General features: G+C 43.0%; 1 protein-coding gene across 1 annotated transcript in view; it reads left to right on the top strand.

The window, feature by feature from the left end:
• LOC132874912 (calpain-2 catalytic subunit-like) overlaps positions 1–20,671 on the top strand; it is a 36,236-nt gene that overhangs the window by 13,812 nt on the left and 1,753 nt on the right. The window contains exons 9-19 of the mRNA XM_060911407.1: positions 1,055–1,215; positions 7,120–7,274; positions 10,688–10,699; positions 10,805–11,016; positions 15,135–15,171; positions 15,351–15,416; positions 15,520–15,577; positions 15,660–15,724; positions 15,945–16,013; positions 18,902–18,980; positions 19,231–19,347. Coding sequence (XP_060767390.1) covers positions 1,055–1,215; positions 7,120–7,274; positions 10,688–10,699; positions 10,805–11,016; positions 15,135–15,171; positions 15,351–15,416; positions 15,520–15,577; positions 15,660–15,724; positions 15,945–16,013; positions 18,902–18,980; positions 19,231–19,347 — 1,031 coding nt within the window. The remainder of the gene's footprint in view (positions 1–1,054; positions 1,216–7,119; positions 7,275–10,687; positions 10,700–10,804; positions 11,017–15,134; positions 15,172–15,350; positions 15,417–15,519; positions 15,578–15,659; positions 15,725–15,944; positions 16,014–18,901; positions 18,981–19,230; positions 19,348–20,671) is intronic.

The following is a 20,671-nucleotide window of genomic DNA, read 5'->3' as shown; positions in this document are numbered from 1 at the left end:
ATGGCTCTCTTTTCCAGTTTTTCAATGTCCATTCGTATGTTTCTCTCTTGTAAATATGCGTGAAGAATATTCAGTGAAGTTTTGGTAGCCTTTCGGGTGTTCAGCGCATCTTTCTCTTTAAATCTTCCACTTTTAATGAAGCAAACCTGGCGGCCATGTTTGTTTACGAACTGTCACAGTTGCTCACTAGCGCGGAAGTTTTACATCTCAAACGTGTCTCTTTTCCGTTTTTTCGATGTCCATTGGTATGTTTTTCTCTTGTAAATATGCATGAAGAATATTGAAGTTTTGGTACCTTTTTGGATGTTCAGCATGTCTTTAGTTTCAGTTTTGTGTTTATTTATTTAGTGCTTAAACTTAGCACTGGATTAGCCTCGTCTTCTCTCTGTCTCACGGCAAACAAAGAAGCGATTGTGCGCATGCGCAGCAGAAAAGTTGTGTCATTGGATCTTCACATGAGCTTTGATGTGTGACGTTGTGTTGTCTTGACTACATATAATATTATAACAATATTGCATGCTCATTCTCCATTGGGGAGAGCGATGTAATACATGTAGGATAAGCGATTATGATAATATTACATGCCATCAATAAACCCACTAGGTGCACTTTTTCCATGGAATAAAAACATGTATTCTATTCCCTAATAGAATACATGTTTTTATTCCATGGAAAAAGTGGCCCATATGTATAATAATTTGCTATGCAATATTTGATATACAATTTTAAAAAAGGTAAATTAAAGAAAAAAAAACTATCCAAAAATGTAACTTAAAAAAAAAAATCTAAAAATATAAAAGAACCAGATGAATAGATTTGAAATAAGTTAATCCTATAATCTTCAAATTTAAAAACATTTAAAAAAAAAAAAATGTCAGCCATCAATATATAACACAAAATAATTAAAATAAAATGGTCATATCCCAGTTGTTTGTCGTATCAATGTAACTATAGCAGGTCATGATATTATAAAACAAATCAAAGCTTTATCCAGTGTGGTGATGCTTTCCGTTCGAGTGCAAGCAAGTCTGAGTCGTGTCATGTTTGTGTGCAGGATGTCGTTTTCGGAATTCCTGCAGCAGTACTCGCGTGTTGAGATCTGCACCCTGACGCCAGACGCCATCACAAGCGACAAGGTAAAGCCGTGGGGCGTGACCAACTTTCACGGAACCTGGAGGAAGGGCTCCACAGCCGGAGGGTGCAGGAATCATCCTTGTGAGTACACCTTCAGCTTGGGCATGGTAAATCAGCTTAGCAGATCGAAGAGACTGAAATGACAGTTAGGGCTGGTGGAGGCATGATGAAGTTAGGATCCAAAAACAGAACACAGACAGTAATCCAATAAATAATTTACTTGTAATACAGGGAAGAAAGGGCATGGCAAATAGGTAAACAGACAGGACAAAAAACAAATGGCAAAAATAGTCCAGGCAAAAAGAGACAAACAACTAACTAGAACTAGAGGCGCTCTAGCAAAGAACTAGAGACCAGAGGTTTAAGTTGTGACACGTGGAATGTGGGGTGGATGCGTCACGTGGTGAGTGGTAGTGCCAGTCTGATGGAACATGGGTTGATTACCTTTTTGACGAGGAAGTGTCCTAGGTACCTGGGAGCCAGCTTGCAGGAGACAGTTCTGAGTGGCAGATGGCGTGTGGAGAGCATGACTCGTTGCCCCACCCGGTAAGTGGGCGCCTTAGAGCAGCGTTTGTCAGCCTGCCTCTTGGATGCTAGGGTGGAGCGAATGAGTTCTCCGGGCCAATGCCCACGTCTTCCTGCAGCGGCGTATGAAGGTCTGGACTGAGGGTATGGTGACCACCTCCTCTTGTTTGGGGAAGAGTGGTGGTTGGTAACCTAGGGAGCACTGGAAGGGTGAGAGACCTGTGGCAGATGAAGGAAGAGTGTTATAAGCGTACTCGATCCAGGGTAGCTACTTACTCCAAGAACTGGCATCCCTGGACACCATGCACCTGAGTGCAACCTCCAAAGCCTGGTTCGCCCATTCTGCCTGGCCATTGGTCTGTGGGTGGAAGCCTGAGGTGAGACTACAGGTGGCCCCGATGAGTTTGCAGAAGGCCCTCCAGAACTGTGCAGTGAACTGAGGGCCCCGGTCAGAAACGATGTCGGTGGGTAGTCCATGTAGGCGGAAGACGTGATGGACGAGTAATTCTGTGGTTTCTTTGGCTGAGGGGAGCTTGGGCAGAGGAATGAAATGGATGGTCTTGGAGAAACGGTCAATGACAGTGAGGATGCATGTGTTGCCACCTGAGTTGGGGAGTCCTGTGACGAAGTCTAGGGCGATGTGAGTCCAAGGTCGATGTGGAGTCGGGAGGGGTCTTAGCAAGCCGGCAGGGGGTCGATTGGCTGTCTTGTTACAGGCACATGTGTCGCAGGCTGCCACAAACTCCTGGACATTCTCCTTTATGGATGGCCACCAAAAAAGTGCTGCTGGATGAGTGCCAGGGTTCGGGTGGCTCCCAGATGACAGGCCAGCTTGGAGCCATGACCCCACTGCAGCACCTGGGTTCACATAGGACAGGGAGCAAACAGATGGTTAGGAAGAGTGTTGTTGGGGTTACCTTCACCGTGGCCCTGCTCCAGGGCTTTCTGCACAAGCATCTCAACCTCCAGAATGGCAGCTCCCACCAGGCAGCGTGGAGGAAGGATGGTCTCGGGCAGCTTGGACTCCTCTTGGTGGGAAGAGAACATCCTGGACAGGGCGTCGGGTTTGCCGTTCTTGGCGCCTGGGCGGTAGGAGAGCATGAAGTTGAACTGGGAGAAGAAGAGAGACCAACAGGCTTGACGGGAATTCAGGCGTTTGGCGGACTTGAGGTATTCCAGATTCTTATGGTCGGTCCAGACTAGGAAGGGGAGCTCTGACCCCTTGAGCCAGTGCCTCCACTCCTCCAAGGCTTGTTTAACAGCCAGTAGTTCTTGGTCGCCGATGTCATAATTCTGTTCGGTTGGGGATAGCTGGCGGGAGAAGGAGCATGGGTGGACCTTGTTGTCACTGGTCCTCTGGGATAGTATAGCTCCGACCCCTGACTCTGAAGTGTCGACCTTGACAATAAACAGCTTGGTAGGATCGGGTATGGTGAGAATGGGTGCTGTGGTAAATCTGTGCTTGAGCATGGAAAAGGCTTTCTCTGCTTCCTCCCCCCACTTGAATTGGGTCTTGGTCGAGGTCAGGGCTGAAAGAGGTCTGGCCACCGTGCTGAAGTTGCGAATGAAGCGCCTGTAGAAGTTGGCGAATCCTAGGAAGCCGTGGAGCGCTCGTCTTGAAGGTGGGGTCAGCCAATCGGCAACTACCTCGAGCTTGAGGGGTCCATCTGGATCCTTGCCGGGGAGATGATGAATCCCAGAAATGAAACAGAGCTCTGGTGAAATTCGTTCTTTTCCACCTTGACAAACAACTTGTTCTCTAGTAGGCGCTGGAGGACCTGCCGGACATGACCCCGATGTTCCTCCAGGGAGCAGGAGAAGATGAGGATGTCCTCCAGGTACACGAAAATGAAGCTGTTTAGGAAGTCCCTTAAGATGTCGCTAACGAGTGCCTGGAAGACTTCAGGCATGTTGGTCAGGCCGAAAGGGACCACGAGGTACTCATAGTGACCAGTGGTGGTGTTAAAGGCCGTCTTCCACTCATCCCCCTCCCTGATCCTGACGAGATGGTATGCATTGCATAGATCTAACTTGGTGAATACCTTGGCTCCCTGGAGTAGTTCAAAGGCTGTGGTCATGAGCAGTAGTGAGTAGTGGTTCTTGCCAGTGATGGCGTTGAGACCCCGATAGTCAATGCAGGGGTGGAGCGACTTGTCCTTTTTTCCATGAAGAATCCCGCCCCTGCTGGGGAAGAGGAAGGATGGATGATCCCAGCTGCCAAAGATTCGGAGATGTACTTCTCCATAGCTTGCCTTTCGATGGGAGAGAGTAGAGTCGTCCTTTGGGTAGCGCTGTCCCAGGTAGGAGGTCGATACCACAGTCATAGGGTCTGCGAAGAGGGAGGGACATTGCTCTGGTCTTGCTGAAAACAAGTTTGTGATCCAGATATTCCAAAGGCACATGAGAGAGGTCAGGGAACTCACTGGCTGAAGGCTGCGGTGGTTTGGCAGGAGGCAGAGCAGAGTTCAGACAGGAAGCTAGGCAGGACTGGCTCCAGCCTGGGATGGTGTTGTCAGCCCAGTTAAGGTGGGGGTTGTGCTGCATTAACCATGGTAATCCTAGGACAATGGGTACGTGGGGGTTGTTCATGACGTGAAGCTGGATCATTTGAGTGGTTACCGGAAATCCTTAAGGTGAGCAGAGCGGTAAGGTGGGTGATGCGGGTCAAGCCGGTGCCATTGAATGTCAGGACAGTGAGAGGGACGTCAAGAGCAAGTAACAGGATTCCCAGATGCTTGGCAGTGGCGGAGCAGATCAGGTTCCTGTCCGCCCCCGAGTCAACGAGGGCCTGGAGGTGGTGATGCTGGTTGTCATGGATAATGATGACTGGAAGTAACAGATGATTAGCGGGGGACTGGTTCCGAGCATTGCCCACCAGGGCCCCTTGATTCACTGGTGGGCTCGTCCTTTTAGCAGGCAAGCTCGGCAGATGTGTCCCAGCTGACCGCAGTAGAAGCAGGCCCCCGTGCTCTGCCGGCGATGTCATTCCTGAACCCGGTCTACCTGCATGGGCTCGACGGACGTGGCAGGAGGTGGAAAGGAGGTGAATCTGGGGCGGTTCTTCTCTCTCCTCCATTGCTGGATCCAAGCGTCGATGCGGTTGGCGAGGTCCATGAGGCTGGAGAGGTCTGACGGCAGTTCCCGCGATACCAACTCATCCTCGATGGCGTCGGACAAGCCGTGCAGGAACGCATTGATCTGGGTGTTCTCATTCCAACCACATGAAGCCACCAATGTCCGGAACTCGATGGCGTAATCTGAGGTAGACCGGGACCCCTGCCGCAACTCCATGAGCTCTCTGGCTGCCTCCCGGCCAGACAGAGAGCGGTTGAAAGTTTGCCTCATCTCCTCTGAGAAATCCTTGAAACTGGAACAAAAGGGTGTATTGGCATCCCAGACTGCAGTTTTCCACTCTCTGGTCTTGCCGGTGAGGAGTGTTATTGTATATGCTACCTGGGAGCGTTCTGTGGGGAAGGCCAGAGGTTGCAGTTCTAGAATCAACGAACATTGAGACAAAAACGATCTGCAAGTACCTTGTTCTCCATTGTAGGGCTGAGGTGCTGGAAGTCTCAGTTCGTGGAGAAATGCGGTGGCAGGAGCTGAAGTAGGAGATGGCTGAGCAGGGGTAGGCATAGCTTGACAGCACTGCATCTGCGTGGTGAGAAGGTTGAGTGCGTTGGACAGGGTGGCGAGCTAAGTTAAAGTCCTTCCTGCGCTGTGTGGTACATCGGGCGGCGACGATCTCCGTTTCCGCAGCCCTCAGCCTCTCGCCTATTACATAGCTAGGGTTACAGTGGGGGGCTAGTCCTCTGGTAACCACGAGAGTTTAATTCCCCACTCACATCTGTATTGCAGCGTGCTTTGCCAGATGGCAGTAGGTACCATTTTTATCATGGTCTTTGGTATGACCCGACCGTGAATAGAACTCACGATCTCCCAATCGAGAGGCGGACACGCTACCACTAGGCCACTAGCTGGTCGGACAGTGTGGCAAGGTTCTGGGTAATTTGTTGTAGGTCTTGTTGGTGGGTCCCGAGGAGAGTCCCTTGCTGCTGGATGGCCGTTCTCAGATGGGCGAGTTCCGCTGGATCCATGTTGGCCAGAACGTACTGTTAATGCTGGTGGAGGTATGGTGAAGTTAGGATCCAAAAACAGAACACAGACAGTAATCCAATAAATAAGACGATTTAATACAGGGAAGAAAGGGCGTGGCAAATAGGTAAACAGACAGGACAAAAAACAAATGGCAAAAATAGTCTGGGCAAAAAGAGACAAAACAACTAGACAAAAACATGACAGGCAAAGACAAAATCGCTAGTGTGAAAAACCACGAACCAGAAAAAAAACCTTAGTGCAAAAACCATGAACCAGAAAAATCGCTTCATGCAAAAACCATGAACAAGAAAAGTTACTAGAAAGAAAAACCATGAGAAGCAAGAGCGGCACAAAAACAGCTAGAGTAGCAAACGAAATGTTCTGGCAAAAACAGAGTTTGAGAATGTCCTTTAAATAAGCAGCAGTGAAAACCAGGAAGTGAGTTCAAGGGAGAAGGAATTCCTGTCCCGGATCCGGATTGGGACTGGCGTGAGAGATCCGTAATCTCCGGAGTGGATGTCCGGGGCGGAGCATGACAAACATGGAGTGGATTTTTTTTTTAAATTGAAGTAATTATGAATCTCAGGTTGGGTTTGATTGTTTTAGGCCAACCTGTTTGACAGGATTTGGGCGTGTCTTGGTTGGGAAGAATTGAAAGATGGGTAGGACATGAAATAACCTTTTAATTAAGAGTCACTGAAAAGTCTTTTATTCTGTGTTCACACCACCAGCACAAAGTGGCAGAAAGGTATTTGTTTTATGGTGTCATTTTACAGGGGTACAATGACGTGGGCGGGGAAAGTGATCTGTAAAGGTTGGGTGGAGTTTAATTTGAAGTAAATGCAAAGCAAGTTTTTGGTCCTCACCCTGAATCCGCCAGTGTATGATTTGTGGGACCATTTGAAAAAAAAAAAATTTAATTTTATTAATCGTCAGTAAAGTCCTTATAATCTTCGCCTTTTTCATCAGAAATACTGTCCATGACGAGGATTTAGCTCTTTTTTGCAGAAAACACAGATGCACACAAACACGTACCAGTTTCGTTTGGGGGTGTGCATTGACAAATGTTTAAATATTCACTTTGGCTAACTTTCAACTCCATGGATTCCGTTAGCCAATCAGAGCAAAGGTATTTACATATTTAAATGTAAAGTCTGCACCCAAAATCAGCCTGTTTTATCCTGAGGGGTTTTTATATCATGCGAAAACGACATGAGAAAAAAAAAGGCATTTTGTTCAATTAAAAAAACTCCCAAAATAGAGAAAAGAATCTCAGGGAAATAATCTAAAATAATAATAGGTGTAATACATATCTCCTTTAAAATAAGATAATGTGAATTTAACTTCTTCTGTTCACTTTCACAGATACATTCTGGATGAACCCGCAGTTCGTTATCAAGGTGGAGGATGAGGATGAAGACCCGGGCTGCAGCCTTGTAGTGGGTCTGATCCAGAAGAACCGGCGCCGTTTAAGAAAAGAGGGACAAGATATGCACACCATTGGCTACGCCATCTACGAGGTCAGAAGAAGAAAGAGGCACAGTTTTGATGTGTCTCTTTTAAATCCTCTTCCTGGACTATATACGAGATTATAGGGATGGAAGATGAAAACAAACTTTCTAGATATGTTTCTGTCCCAAAAACAGCTGTGTGACAAGCCCTTAAAAATTTTCAGTTTTAGCATCATAAATAATATATAATATATATTCTGATTCTTTTCTGGTGAAGACCCCTGGTTGTGTTGTATATCATGATGAGCACTGAATCAGGTGTGGTTTGGCCTTGAGTCTGAACAACACCATTGTATGAAAATGAAGTAGGAAGAGAAAATAATGGAGGTGAGAAAAACGGCTGAAGAGCTGAATGGAGGAAATGAGGAAGTAGGGTGGAGGATGTGTGGTTTTGAGACTGAGGAAAGAGGCTTGGTTTATTGTGACAAAACAACGTTGTGATATTCTTGGAGAAAAGGAAAGCATACATCAAATTATGAAGCACGTTTTCCGAACAGGAATATTTCCAGGGTTTGGAGTGACCTTGCTGTGTGTGTGTGTGTGTGTGTGTGTGTGTGTGTGTGTGTGTTGCGATGATGGCTAAGGATGTGTCTTTTGTGTACATCATTCTGAGTTTTTGGAAAAATTTTGGACATATTTGTAAATTGGCATCAAATATGGGGCAAATAAATGGATATGAACATTGGAAATCAGTGTATGTATATATAAAATACACAGCTGTGGTCAGAAGTTTACATACAGTGACATGAATGTCATCTTGGATATGAATGTCATGCCAATATTTGGGCTTTCAACTAATTTCTTTGAACTGTTCCTTTTTTTTGGTAAAATGTATAGCATACATCTTTAATAAAAAAAAACACTAGAATTTGGTGCACAAGTTTTAATTTTCTTTGGGTTTTCTGAAATCAACACAGGGTCGAAATTATACATACAGGGTCAAAAATATACATACAGCACACCTTATATTTGGGTAAAATGTTTCTCTGCAAGATTCACCTTGACCAAACATTTTTGTTTACCATGAACAAGCTTCTGGCAGAATTCTGGTTGGATATTTCACGACTCTTTATGGTAAAATTGGTAGAGTTAAATTAATTATTTTTTTTTCTTGGCATGGACTCGATTCATAAGCACGGTCCATATATTTTCAATAGGGTTGAAGTCAGGACTTGTTTTAAGCTTAATGTTAGCCTGCTTTATCCTCCACAACCAGCTCTGATGCATGTTTGGGTTCATTGTCCTGTTGTAACTCCCAAGTCATGTTCACATTTCTAATGGTTTATGTTGAAGAATTCTGAGGTAGTCGTCCTTCTTCATTATTCCATCCACTTTGTGCAATGAGCCAGTTCCACTGGCAGCAAAACAGCCCCAGAGCATGATGATCCTACCACCACCACCACCAGCTGGTACAGTGTCCTTCTGTACATGGTGGACATTATGGCCAAACAACTGAATCTTTGTCTCATCTGACCATACAGCTTTCCCCAGAAGGCCTTTTTCTTTGTCCGTGTGGTCAGCTTCAAACTTTAGTTAAGCTTGAAGGTGTCAATTTTGGAGCAGGGGGTTATTTCTTGGATCGCAGCCTCTTAGTCCATGGTGATCTGAACTGTAGACAGTGATCCATCAGCTTCCAATTCATGGCAGGGCTGTGCCATGGTGGTTCCCAGGTTGTTCCTGACCATCCAAATCAATTTCCTTTCAGCTGAGGGTGACAGTTTGGGTTTTCTTGAAGCAAAGTGGCTTGGCAAAGTGACTACACCTCACAATAACTTGCATACAATTGTTTGAACTGATCTTGAAATTTGCAGTTGTTTGGAAATGGTTCCAAGAGACATTCTGGAGTTGTGTACATCTGTGATCCTCTTTCTCAGATCTGCACTGAGCTCCTTGGACTTTCCCATTGTATTGCGTGTTGGTCAATCCAATGAGTGCTGTAAACAAACCCTTTTTATGAAGGCACAGAGAAGCTACCAGCTGTAGTCAATCATGATCACTAACAGGAGGTTAAGAGACCTCGGCCTTGGCAAGATAAGAGACATTTTGGAAGTTTCAGCACCTCTGAATTAATAATCTAAGTGAGCGTATGTAAATTTTTGACCCTGTATGTATAATTTTGACCCTTTGTTGATTAAAAAAAACCCAAAGAAAATTAATACTTGTGCACCAAATTCTAGTGGTTTTTTTTTTGTAGTTAAAGATGTATGCTGTACAATCAACAGTCATTCTGCCACAGAAAAAGAACAGTTCAAAAAAATTACTGAAAGCCCAAACATTGCCATGACATTCATATCCAAGAAGACATTCATCTCACTGTATGTAAACTTGTGACCACAACTGTGTGTGTGTGTGTGTGTGTGTGTGTGTGTGTGTGTGTGTGTGTGTATGATCAACCATAAAACTAAAAACACTGACAGGTGAAGTGAATATGTAACCGTTATTCCATGAAATCGAGTTGTACATGAACCGATATGCGCCTCATCAGCTATAAGCCATGTACAACGAGATCGAGTGGAATAACTGTTTTATTCTATCCACATTCATGCAACATTTTTCTTTTTCTTTTTTGCAAAGTTGATAAATAAAAACTTTATACAAAACGTCCGACAAAATCATTTCCGCATAGAATGTAAACAAACCGGCAAAATGACCATAGCAATTTGAGAAAAATGCTATAATAATAATTCTTGAAAAATAAAAAATAAAAAAATATATGTTCTTACCATCAAATACTTTTATTCCATATTTTGTTGCTTTTTTAAAAGTTTTTGGGGTTTTGTTTTCGAGTAGAATTTTTATTTCATCCTCAGTTGGTTCAGCAACACACTCTGTCATTTTTGTTTTTCTCTACTCATGGTATATACCGTAAGCTGATAGCCTAGTAGTAGAGTAGCCAATCAGAGTATGTGATTGCTCATATCCAATGAATGTGGATAGAATAACATTGATTATCTCATTACAATGGCGCCTGTCAAGGGGTGGGATACATTAGGCAGCAAGAGAACAGTCAGTTCTCAAAGTTGATATGTTGAAAGCAGGAAAAATGGGCAAGCGTAAGGATCTGAGTGACTCTGGTAAGGGCCAGATTGTGATGGCAAGATGACTGGGTCCGAGCATCTCCAAAATGGTACATCTTGTGGGGTGTCCCCAGTATACAGTGATTAGTACCTACCAAAAGTAGTCAGAGGAAGGACAACCGGTAAATCAGCGACAGGGACATGAAAAATTAATGCTGGTTAAAACAGAAAGGTGTCAGTATGAACTTTTTCAGCAGTTTATGCTACAGTAGCTCTTCTGTGGGATTGGACCATATGGGCTAGCCTTCATGCCCCATGTGAATCAATGTTGTAACATTTGTGTATGTAACATTTGACATGTTCATGTTAATCTGACATGTTTTTTTATTTTCTGCATTTCCACAGGTGCCTTCAGAGGTAAGAGCACTCATAAATTAATAACTGTCTCTTATTTATGTCGCACCTTTCATACGCAGTGCCGGTTATTTTTTGTCCTTCTGATTGAATCTGTCCTTCCACCAGTTTGAAGGCCAGAGGAACCTGCACCTGGACAAGAATTTTTTCTTGAGGCACGCGCAAAAAGCTCGCTCTGAGACCTTCATCAACCTGCGCGAGGTCAGCACACGGTTCAGTCTGCCTCCTGGCGAATACCTCATTGTGCCTTCCACCTTCGAGCCCAACAAGGATGGTGACTTCTGCCTGCGTGTCTTCTCTGAGAAGCAGACCAAGACAGAGTAACTATTTTTAAATCTTCTTTCACAGATTAGCATCTTATTTATGGCTGATAATCAGCTGGATGACAAACTGTCAAGTTCAGACAGTGTCTATACTGGTACAGATTTCAACATTTTCAAAACATTATTTTCATGACCGAACATTATTCTCATGTTATTTTGATCCCCATTGGAATTTGTATACTGTGATTCATTTATAATAATAATAATAATAATAATAATAATAATGGGGCGGCACGGTGGTGTAGTGGTTAGCGCTGTCGCCTCACAGCAAGAAGGTCCTGGGTTCGAGCCCCGGGGCCGGCGAGGGCCTTTCTGTGTGGAGTTTGCATGTTCTCCCCGTGTCCGCGTGGGTTTCCTCCGGGTGCTCCGGTTTCCCCCACAGTCCAAAGACATGCAGGTTAGGTTAACTGGTGACTCTAAATTGAGCGTAGGTGTGAATGTGAGTGTGAATGGTTGTCTGTGTCAGCCCTGTGATGACCTGGCGACTTGTCCAGGGTGTACCCCGCCTTTCGCCCGTAGTCAGCTGGGATAGGCTCCAGCTTGCCTGCGACCCTGTAGAAGGATAAAGCGGCTAGAGATAATGAGATGAGATGAGATGAATAATAATAATAATAATATTTGACTTGACAAGATCTAAAAATTAAAAAAAAAAATCCCACCAGATTAACAGAACTCAGTAATGCTGATTTTCTTTGCATTCATGTTGATCTGCCAGTCAGCTGCAAATCTTCTAGCACAGCTGATTTACATATAAGAGCCACACCCACCAAATGCCAACCCTGTGTCCGAAATCACTCGCTCGTTCCCTACTCCCTATATAGGTTATTACAACGTTGTACTACATAGAGGACTATATAGTGAGCTGATTAGTAAAATTTAAAAAAAAACTTTCGGGCACTAGTCTGTCACGCTGGTATTTATGTCATTATTGTCGCACAGTTAAAACGTGCCAGATCAGCCGGCTGGTGGGTTTTCAAAATAATAAATGCGTGCAATTTTTTTTTTCGCTGTCCAAATCCTGCGCTCTGATTGGCTGGCGAGCGGGTCCGTATCCTATGGTACGGACCCCGGTTATGGACCTTTGGCGGCTCGCTCGTTCACAACAACAACAAACATAGTAGCATTTTTTGTCAACATTTATCTTTTTTTATAAGATTTATTTATAAGATTATCCAAAATCTTGTAAATTTTTGTGAGCATTTCTCAGGAGAATAGCATTAATTTTAATGGATAGCGATAACGACAGTCTTCACAGCAAAAGCGAGTTTTACTACCCTGAGGAAGAAGAAATAAAAGAAAACATTTTAGGAGAAAGCTAAAACCTGTAATTTGCTAACACCAAACAAAAACATGGCTGAATCCTGAATGACTCCTATTTGTATAAATAGGGAACTACATAGGCGGCAAAATGTAGTTTTTTTTCCCTGCCATGGAAGTGCACTTGTATACCGAGGAGGAAGCCATTTGCTTTACAGCCGTGAATGAGGATTCAAAATAGCATTAATTTTACAGCATGGATAGCGATAACGACAATGTTCACAGCGAAAGGGAGTTTTACTACCCTGAGGAAGAAGAAATAAAGGAAAACATTTCAGGAGAAAGCTAAAATCCTCTAACTTGCTAACAGTTTGATCTCATTAGTTAATGAGGCCCATTTTGGACCATGTTATCCTAATACATAATATTACGTTAGGTAAAAACTTTAAACCAGTACAATCTCTTCTTCAAAGTTTCACCAAATGGCTTTATTTATGCAATATAAAGGTCATAATACTGTATAACTTTGGTCGAGCAAAAACACCAAGCAAAAAAATGGCTGAATCCTGAATGACTCAATTTTGTATAAATAGGGGACTACATAGGCGGCAAAATGTAATTTTTTCCTGCCATGGAAGTGCACTTGTATACTGAGGAGGAATCCATTTGCATTACAGCCGTGAACGAGGATTCAAAATGGGGCCTCGCCTCGGCTCGGTTTTCCCTTTCGGGCGTTCTCGTTTTCTGTTAGAATTTGGTAAAGAAAAAAATAAATATATTATTTACCAGCTTAAGGTCGGTCCGTATGGTGAAATACCGTGACCTCGGCCTTGAATACTGACCTCGGCCCAGAGGGCCTCGGTCAGTACTTTCAAGGCCTCGGTCATGGTATTTCACAATATGGACCTCCCAGCTGGTAAATAACATATATGTATTTTTGTGATAAATCCATATTATACTGAGCATATTTCCCACATTAAGAAATAAAGTACCTGCATCTTTCAGTTCTTTTAAATCAAGGCTGAATACTTTCTTCTTTGCCGCCGCTTTTTATTAAATCAAATTTGAGACTTTTAATTTGATTTCTTTCAGCGCGACCGCCATGCATGATGGGATATATTTCTTTGGTTGGTGACCATCGGTTGTACACTACTTTTCGTGATGCATTGTGGGATACTTTGAGTGCACTATATAGGGTGTAAATAATTCTCACTAAGGTTTCAGACAGCACTACAAAATGGCGTCCCCACTATACAGTGCCCTATATAGTGAGTAGGGAGCGATTTTGGACACGGCATGAAAGGCAAAAAGTGTGTACAAGGCCATAATACTGTTACTGTGGAGACGATAAGACATGATGAATTTATATGAACAGATGTAAGGAAGGAAAGAAAGAATGGTAGAAACATGAATGAATGAATGAAACCAGTGAAAGAACGAACATGAAAAATTAATTGAATAATTCATCTCATCTCATCTCATTATCTCTAGCCGCTTTATCCTTCTACAGGGTCGCAGGCAAGCTGGAGCCTATCCCAGCTGACTACGGGCAAAAGGCGGGGTACACCCTGGACAAGTCGCCAGGTCATCACAGGGCTGACACATAGACACAGACAACCATTCACACTCACATTCACACCTACGGTCAATTTAGAGTCACCAGTTAACCTAACCTGCATGTCTTTGGACTGTGGGGGAAACCGGAGCACCCGGAGGAAACCCACGCGGACACGGGGAGAACATGCAAACTCCACACAGAAAGGCCCTCGCCGGCCCCGGGGCTCGAACCCAGGACTTTCTTGCTGTGAGGCGACAGCGCTAACCACTACACCACCGTGCCGCCCTAATTGAATAATTAATGGATGAAAATGATTGAGTGCATGAATGAGTAAAGGGATAAATGAATGAGAATGAACTGAAATGAAAGGAAAAAATAAAATGACAGAATAAATGGAAGCATGAATGGAAGAAAGACTGAAATAATAAAAGGATCAAACGGTGAATTGTTGATTAAGTAAGAATGAATGAACGAATGAGAAAGAAATGAAAAAAGACTGAATGAAAGCATTGACAAAGTATGATTAAGGTTGAATTGACAAAGTATGATCAAGGAATATAGAGCTCTGCCGCCTAAGAGATTCTGCCTCATGGATTGATCCGGGAGCAAACAGTCACCAACATGGACGCGACTGGTTAGAGATGTTTCTCAGTTTATTGTAGGACAAACATGAGCATATAATCACATTCAAGAGTGTGTTGTAGATATGTAACTGGATGATGATGATGATGATGAAGTTAAGTTATTTATGTATGACAAGGTAACGTAAATGGGTGATGAAGCATAACATCACTGGATTAGACTACACTACTGTATGAAAGAAGAGAGACCTAATGTACCATTACATGCCCCATCAGGATCATAGTCTTATGAAAGAAGAAAGACATTACTGGTCTTCATTAAGCAGAGAGCAGAATGTGCGAGTGAAGATAAATCTCAAGGATTTAACGAACCAAAACGAGTAGCAATCAGAACAGCGTGCACCAGTCTCAAGCATGCTAGACATATATTTCTATCAGAAAGAATGATTGATTCAGAAAGAATTGAAATGAAAGTGGCAAAAAGAGAGCATGAATGAAAGCATGAAAAGAAGAACGAAAGACAGGATGCAAAAGTGAATAGGTGCTTGAATAAAAGAAACAATGAATTGATGACTGAATGAATGAGAGACCTGAAGAATTAAAAAAAAAATCAAAGGACAAATGAATGAATGAATTCAGGAGTTCTTATTATTCAGGAATAATCATTGATGTCGTGTACAGAGAGTTCTTGAGTAACAGGATTTCTTTTCCCCTCACAGGCGCTGTGATGATCCTATTGATGCTCAGTTAAAGGATGTAAGTTTGGTTTTAGAATTTTTTTTTTTTAAATTAAAAGTCTGTTTTTGTTTTTTTAATTGCAGTAGCCTTCATGAAAACTACTGTGTATATAAGTGAGAGTATTGATGCTGTCGCAACATGTGACAGGAATTCTTTTCACGGCTATGAATACTGACCGTCTGAACCTTCCTTTTCAGGAAACCGTGTCCGACAGTGAAGTCGAAGAAGGCTTCAGGAACCTGTTCTTGAAACTGGCAGGAAATGTACGTACAGATCATATCTTCAGCTATTTCTCAAATATGCACTGTGCCATCTTTTAGTCATAGCCAACTGTGCTTTGTGCTGAAATCACCCATCTTTTCTCAGGACATGGAGATCTCTGCTGCAGAGCTCGGAAAAATCATGAACAAAGTTGTCGCAAAACGTACGTATGCTTTAATGGTCCTGTTCAGCTAATCATAATAAAGGCAGACTTTGTCTTACTTGATTGTGTTTTGATTTTCAAGGAACTGACATTAAGACGGACGGCTTCTCCATGACCACATGTCGCACCTTTGTCAACCTCATGGATGTATCCTCTTGTTAACGCACTCGGTATTATGCTAATATCCGAAGTAGTGTTGTGACGACACCCAGTGTTGTCATACACCTTGATAATGAGCTTGTCTGAAGTAATCACCCAAGGTCATTGTCAGCGTTTATAGGCAACTTCCAGATTCTCCAGGTCCTCCAAGCAAATTTAGTTTCTTTTGCAGCCACCATTTTGAATATTTCCCTTGACTAATGCTCAGGACACCGGCAATGGGAAGCTTGGCTTGGGCGAGTTTGCCACGTTGTGGAAGAAAGTGCAGAAATACATGGTAGGAACATAAGATCAATGTTCATGGATTATTTTAGTCTCATAAGAACCTGAACAGAGTGAGATTGATTTTATATATACTTTTTTTTAACATTTAGTTAATGGCAACCAATATTTTCTATTAATATGGGCCCAGCGTCCAAATATAAGTGTTATAGTAATCAGATTGCAAGCTGGCCTAGTGGTTAGCATGTCCGCCTCTTGACCAGGAGATCATGAGTTATACTTGCAGTCGGGTCATACCAAAGACCATCATAAAAATGGTACCTACTGCCATCCAGCAAGGCATGCTGTAAGATAGATGTGAGTAGGGAGTCAAACTCTTGTGGTTACCAGAGGGCTAGCCCCCCACTGTAACTCTAGCTATATAATTGGTAAGAGGCCAAGTGCGACTGAAATGGAGACCAGCACCTCAGGAGCTGGTTAGTACTGGGACTGCCTGGGAAGACCAAATTCTGGTGTGGGAGGGACTTTTTTTTTAAAAGTAGTAACCAGACTACCTTCCCTTAACAATACATTATAACATTTACCACATTTTACGGACAATAATGAATAATAATAGTCAATACAATTCAACATGTATTGCTTCAATATATAGGTGTTTTTAGGGAGGTGTCGGTCTACTAAACACCCTATGACAACTTTTGGAGTAGCATGCATAGTGCAATCACCACCAACAAAACTTTAACAAATAGTCAATCAAACATACTTGCTACAATAACACATTTTGAGGAAAAGTATGACGGACTATCAGATTACCACTTCTGCTAGCATAGCATGCCTACCATTAGCACGACTGAATGAGTAACTCCTTATTACAGAATGAGTACTCAATGAGCAAACTAACTATGGTAAAACCCTAACAAATGATCAGACTATCAGAACTGCTGGTGTACGGTAGCATGTCTATACCTCTTCAAGAAAATACAGTCAAGGATAATCAAACTACCATGACTGCTACATTAAACAAGCATGGACAGTTGGTCAAACTATCAAAAATCTTGCATACTCTAAAAATGCTATCATAACTATGGGAATACCATGCCTACTGAAAAAAAATAATCATAATGAATGGTCAAAATACCAAACGGCAAGGAAAAACACATCAAATGAATGATCAAACTACCATAATGAATAGAAATACTACCACCCCAATTCTAAAAAAGTTGGGACGCATGTAAAACATAAATAAAAATGGAATAAACAGGTAAAAGTGGCATCCTCAAAAGTCTGTCATTCACAAACAAGGATGGGGCAAGGTTCACCACTTTTGTGAAAACTGCATGGGAAAATAGCCCAACAGTTTAAGAACATTTGTTTCTCAATGTCCAATTGAATGGAATTTCGGGATTTCACCATCAACAATCCATAATATCATCAAAAGATTCAGAGAATCCGGAGAAATCTCTGCACGTAAAGGGCACGGTCGAATACCAACATTTGAATACCTACGAGTATGACTTTCGATCCTTTAGGTGACACTGCATTAAAAAGTGACATGATTTCATTGAAAAGGACATTACTACATGGGCTCGTGAACAGTTCGGAAAACCGCTGTTGGTAAACACAGTTCATCGCTGCATCTACCATGCAAAGTGAAAACGGTATATCAACAACTTCCAGAAACGCCACTGAATTCTCAGAGCCTGAGCTCATCTGAGATGGACTGAAGCAAAGTGGAAAAGTGTGCTGTGGTCTGACAAGTCCTCATTTCAATTTTTTTTTGGAAATCATGGACATTGTGGCGGCATAGTGGTGTAGTGGTTAGCGCTGTCGCCTCACAGCAAGAAGGTCCAGGTTCGAGCCCCGTGGCCGGCGAGGGCCTTTCTGTGCGGAGTTTGCATGTTCTCCCCGTGTCCGCGTGGGTTTCCTCCGGGTGCTCCGGTTTCCCCCACAGTCCAAAGACATGCAGGTTAGGTTAACTGGTGACTCTAAATTGACCGTAAGTGTGAATGTGAGTGTGAATGGTTGTCTGTGTCTATGTGTCAGCCCTGTGATGACCTGGCGACTTGTCCAGGGTGTACCCCGCCTTTCGCCCGTAGTCAGCTGGGATAGGCTCCAGCTTGCCTGCGACCCTGTAGAACAGGATAAAGCGGCTAGAGATAATGAGATGAGATGAGATCATGGACATTGTGTCCTCCGGGCTAAAAAGATAAAGGATCAACCAGATTGTTACTAGCACAAAGTTCAAAAGCCAGCATCTGTGATGGTATGGCGGTGTGTTAGTGCCTGTGGCATGGGTAACTTGCACATCTGTGAATGCTCCATTAATACTGAAAAGTACATGTGTGTTTTGGAGCAAAATATGCTGCCATATAGGCAATGTCTTTTTCATGGATGTCCCTGTTTATTCCAGCAAGAAATGACAAGTCACATTTTGCATGTGTTACAACAGCGTAGCTTCATAGTAAAAGAGTGCAGGTGCTAAACTGGCCTGCCTGCATCCCATTGAAAATGTGTGGTGCATTATGAAGCGCAAAATATGACAACTGAGAACCTGGACTGCTGAGCAACTGAAGTCGGATATCAAGCAAGAATTGGGAATGAACTTCACTTTCAAAACTTCAACAATTTTTGTCCTCAGTTGCCAGATGCTTACTGAAAAGAAAAGGTGATGTAACACAGTGGTAAACATGCCCCTGTCCTAGCTTTTTTTGGAATGTGTTTCAGATATCATATTCCAAATGAGCGAGTATATATTTACAAAAAAACAAAGTTTGAACATTAAATAGCTTGTTTTTGGATTGTATTTAATTTCATCCTTTTACTTTGAAAAGGATTTGCAAATCATTGCATTCTTTTTTGAATGCATAATTCCAGATTTCACAGCGCGTGTTTGTGGTTGTGATTAACTTATTATACTAATGTATTTTCTTATGGTTGTTGTAGGACATCTATAAGGAAAACGACAGGGATGGTTCTGGGAACATAAGCACAACAGAGCTTCGTGGTGCACTGTCGAGAGCTGGTAAGTCAGGCCTCGTCCTACATCAGTCACAAGACCTCTATTCACACACCCCTCTGATACAAACTCACAACTCCTTTCTGTCTCCTGCTTCCTACAGTGTTGTGAGTCGTTATCTTTTTGTAGAAAATTGTGCATAGAATAAATGTTTTAATGCTTTAATGTTTGCCTGTGGTTTAATTTATTCACGTTTCTGGGAATCAGGAGGAAAATTGCCTTTAAGGTCTCTGAATCTGTCTTTTGTTTTTGATAGGCTTCACCCTGGATGATACCATCTTCCAGATTTTGGTGGCCCGCAACGCTGATCCTGACCTCAACATTGACTTTGATGACTTTGTGGGCTGCCTTATGCGATTGGAGCTGATGTTCAGTAAGTGTAGTCCTCAGTTCTGCATGGGTGGGGGGGACCATAACAATACACACTCAAAGGCCAAAAATATGTGGACACCCGACCGCCACGCTCAAATGTACGCCTTTCCCAAAACTTTGCTGCAAAGTTTTAATGACTTTGTGTGCTGTAGCATTTAAGATTTCTCTTCATTGGAATGAAGGGGCGCAAGTGTGTTCCAGCATGACTGGAATGGGATGTTCAGCATGCACGTATGAGAATGATGGTCAGATGTTCATATACTTTTGGCAATATAGTGTACATTACTCCATTCCAAAGGTGTGAACGCTAATGAATGATCAAACGACCATAACCAGGACTAGCACATGTACTGTAGTGTAAAAACGCTAATGAGGAGTGAAATTACTGTAACTGCTAGAATAACATGCCACCCATAAAAATACTGTCATGAGCAAACTACCATAACTACAGGAACAACAGTTCTACTGTAAAAAATGAATACCATAATTGACAGAAAAGCATGTCACCCATAAAAAAAAATGACAGAATGGCCAAACTACCAAACGTCTCCTGGTAAAATCCTAATGAATGGTTAACGTGCCAATTCTCCTCGGACACCACGCCAACCATAAACACATGACTGAATAGTAACCACAACTGCAGGAATAACAAGTCTGGGAAGTTTTCCAAATGCTATTATCTTGTTACACTAGCTTGAGTCCACTTGCCTACACGGATCAACTGATACCCCTTTTCCACCAAATTAGTTCCAGGGCTGGTTCGGGGCCAGTGCTGGTGCTGGTTTACAACTCGTTCAACTTGCGAGCCAGCTGAGAACCAGTTTGCTTTTCCATAGCTCGCGGTGCTAAGGGAAGCCACGTCATTACGTCGCTGTATACGTCAGTTACGTCGCTACGTTTGCATAAACCTTGGCGTGAATATCGAAGCAAAAACAACACGGAAGAAGCAGCAGCAACAACAACAATAATAATAATAATGGATGACTTCGCGTTTGTACAGCTGCTGCTTCTCGTCGCTTAAAAATGGCGATCTTTCGCGGTCTTGTTATTGTTGTTGGTCTTAACAACTCCGCTCCCCCCCCCCGCTGACGTAAGCGGTTCTTTCCTCTGGCCCAGCAGAGAGTTGGTGCTAGCCTGGAACCGGTTTTTCTGGCCCCAGAGCCAGTTCTTTGTCAGTGGAAACAGAAAACCCGGTTCCAAACTAAGCACTGGCCCCGAACCAGCCCTGGAACTGCTTTGGTGGAAAAGGGACATCACTGACTGACTTTGCTGGATATATTGAGCAATTAGCACAGACTTTCTGTTTTTCTGTGTGTTAATTGCTA

The sequence above is a fragment of the Neoarius graeffei genome, chromosome 27 (genome assembly GCF_027579695.1).
Source record: "Neoarius graeffei isolate fNeoGra1 chromosome 27, fNeoGra1.pri, whole genome shotgun sequence".
Lineage (NCBI taxonomy): Eukaryota > Metazoa > Chordata > Actinopteri > Siluriformes > Ariidae > Neoarius > Neoarius graeffei.
This window is presented reverse-complemented; position numbering and strand designations above follow the sequence as displayed.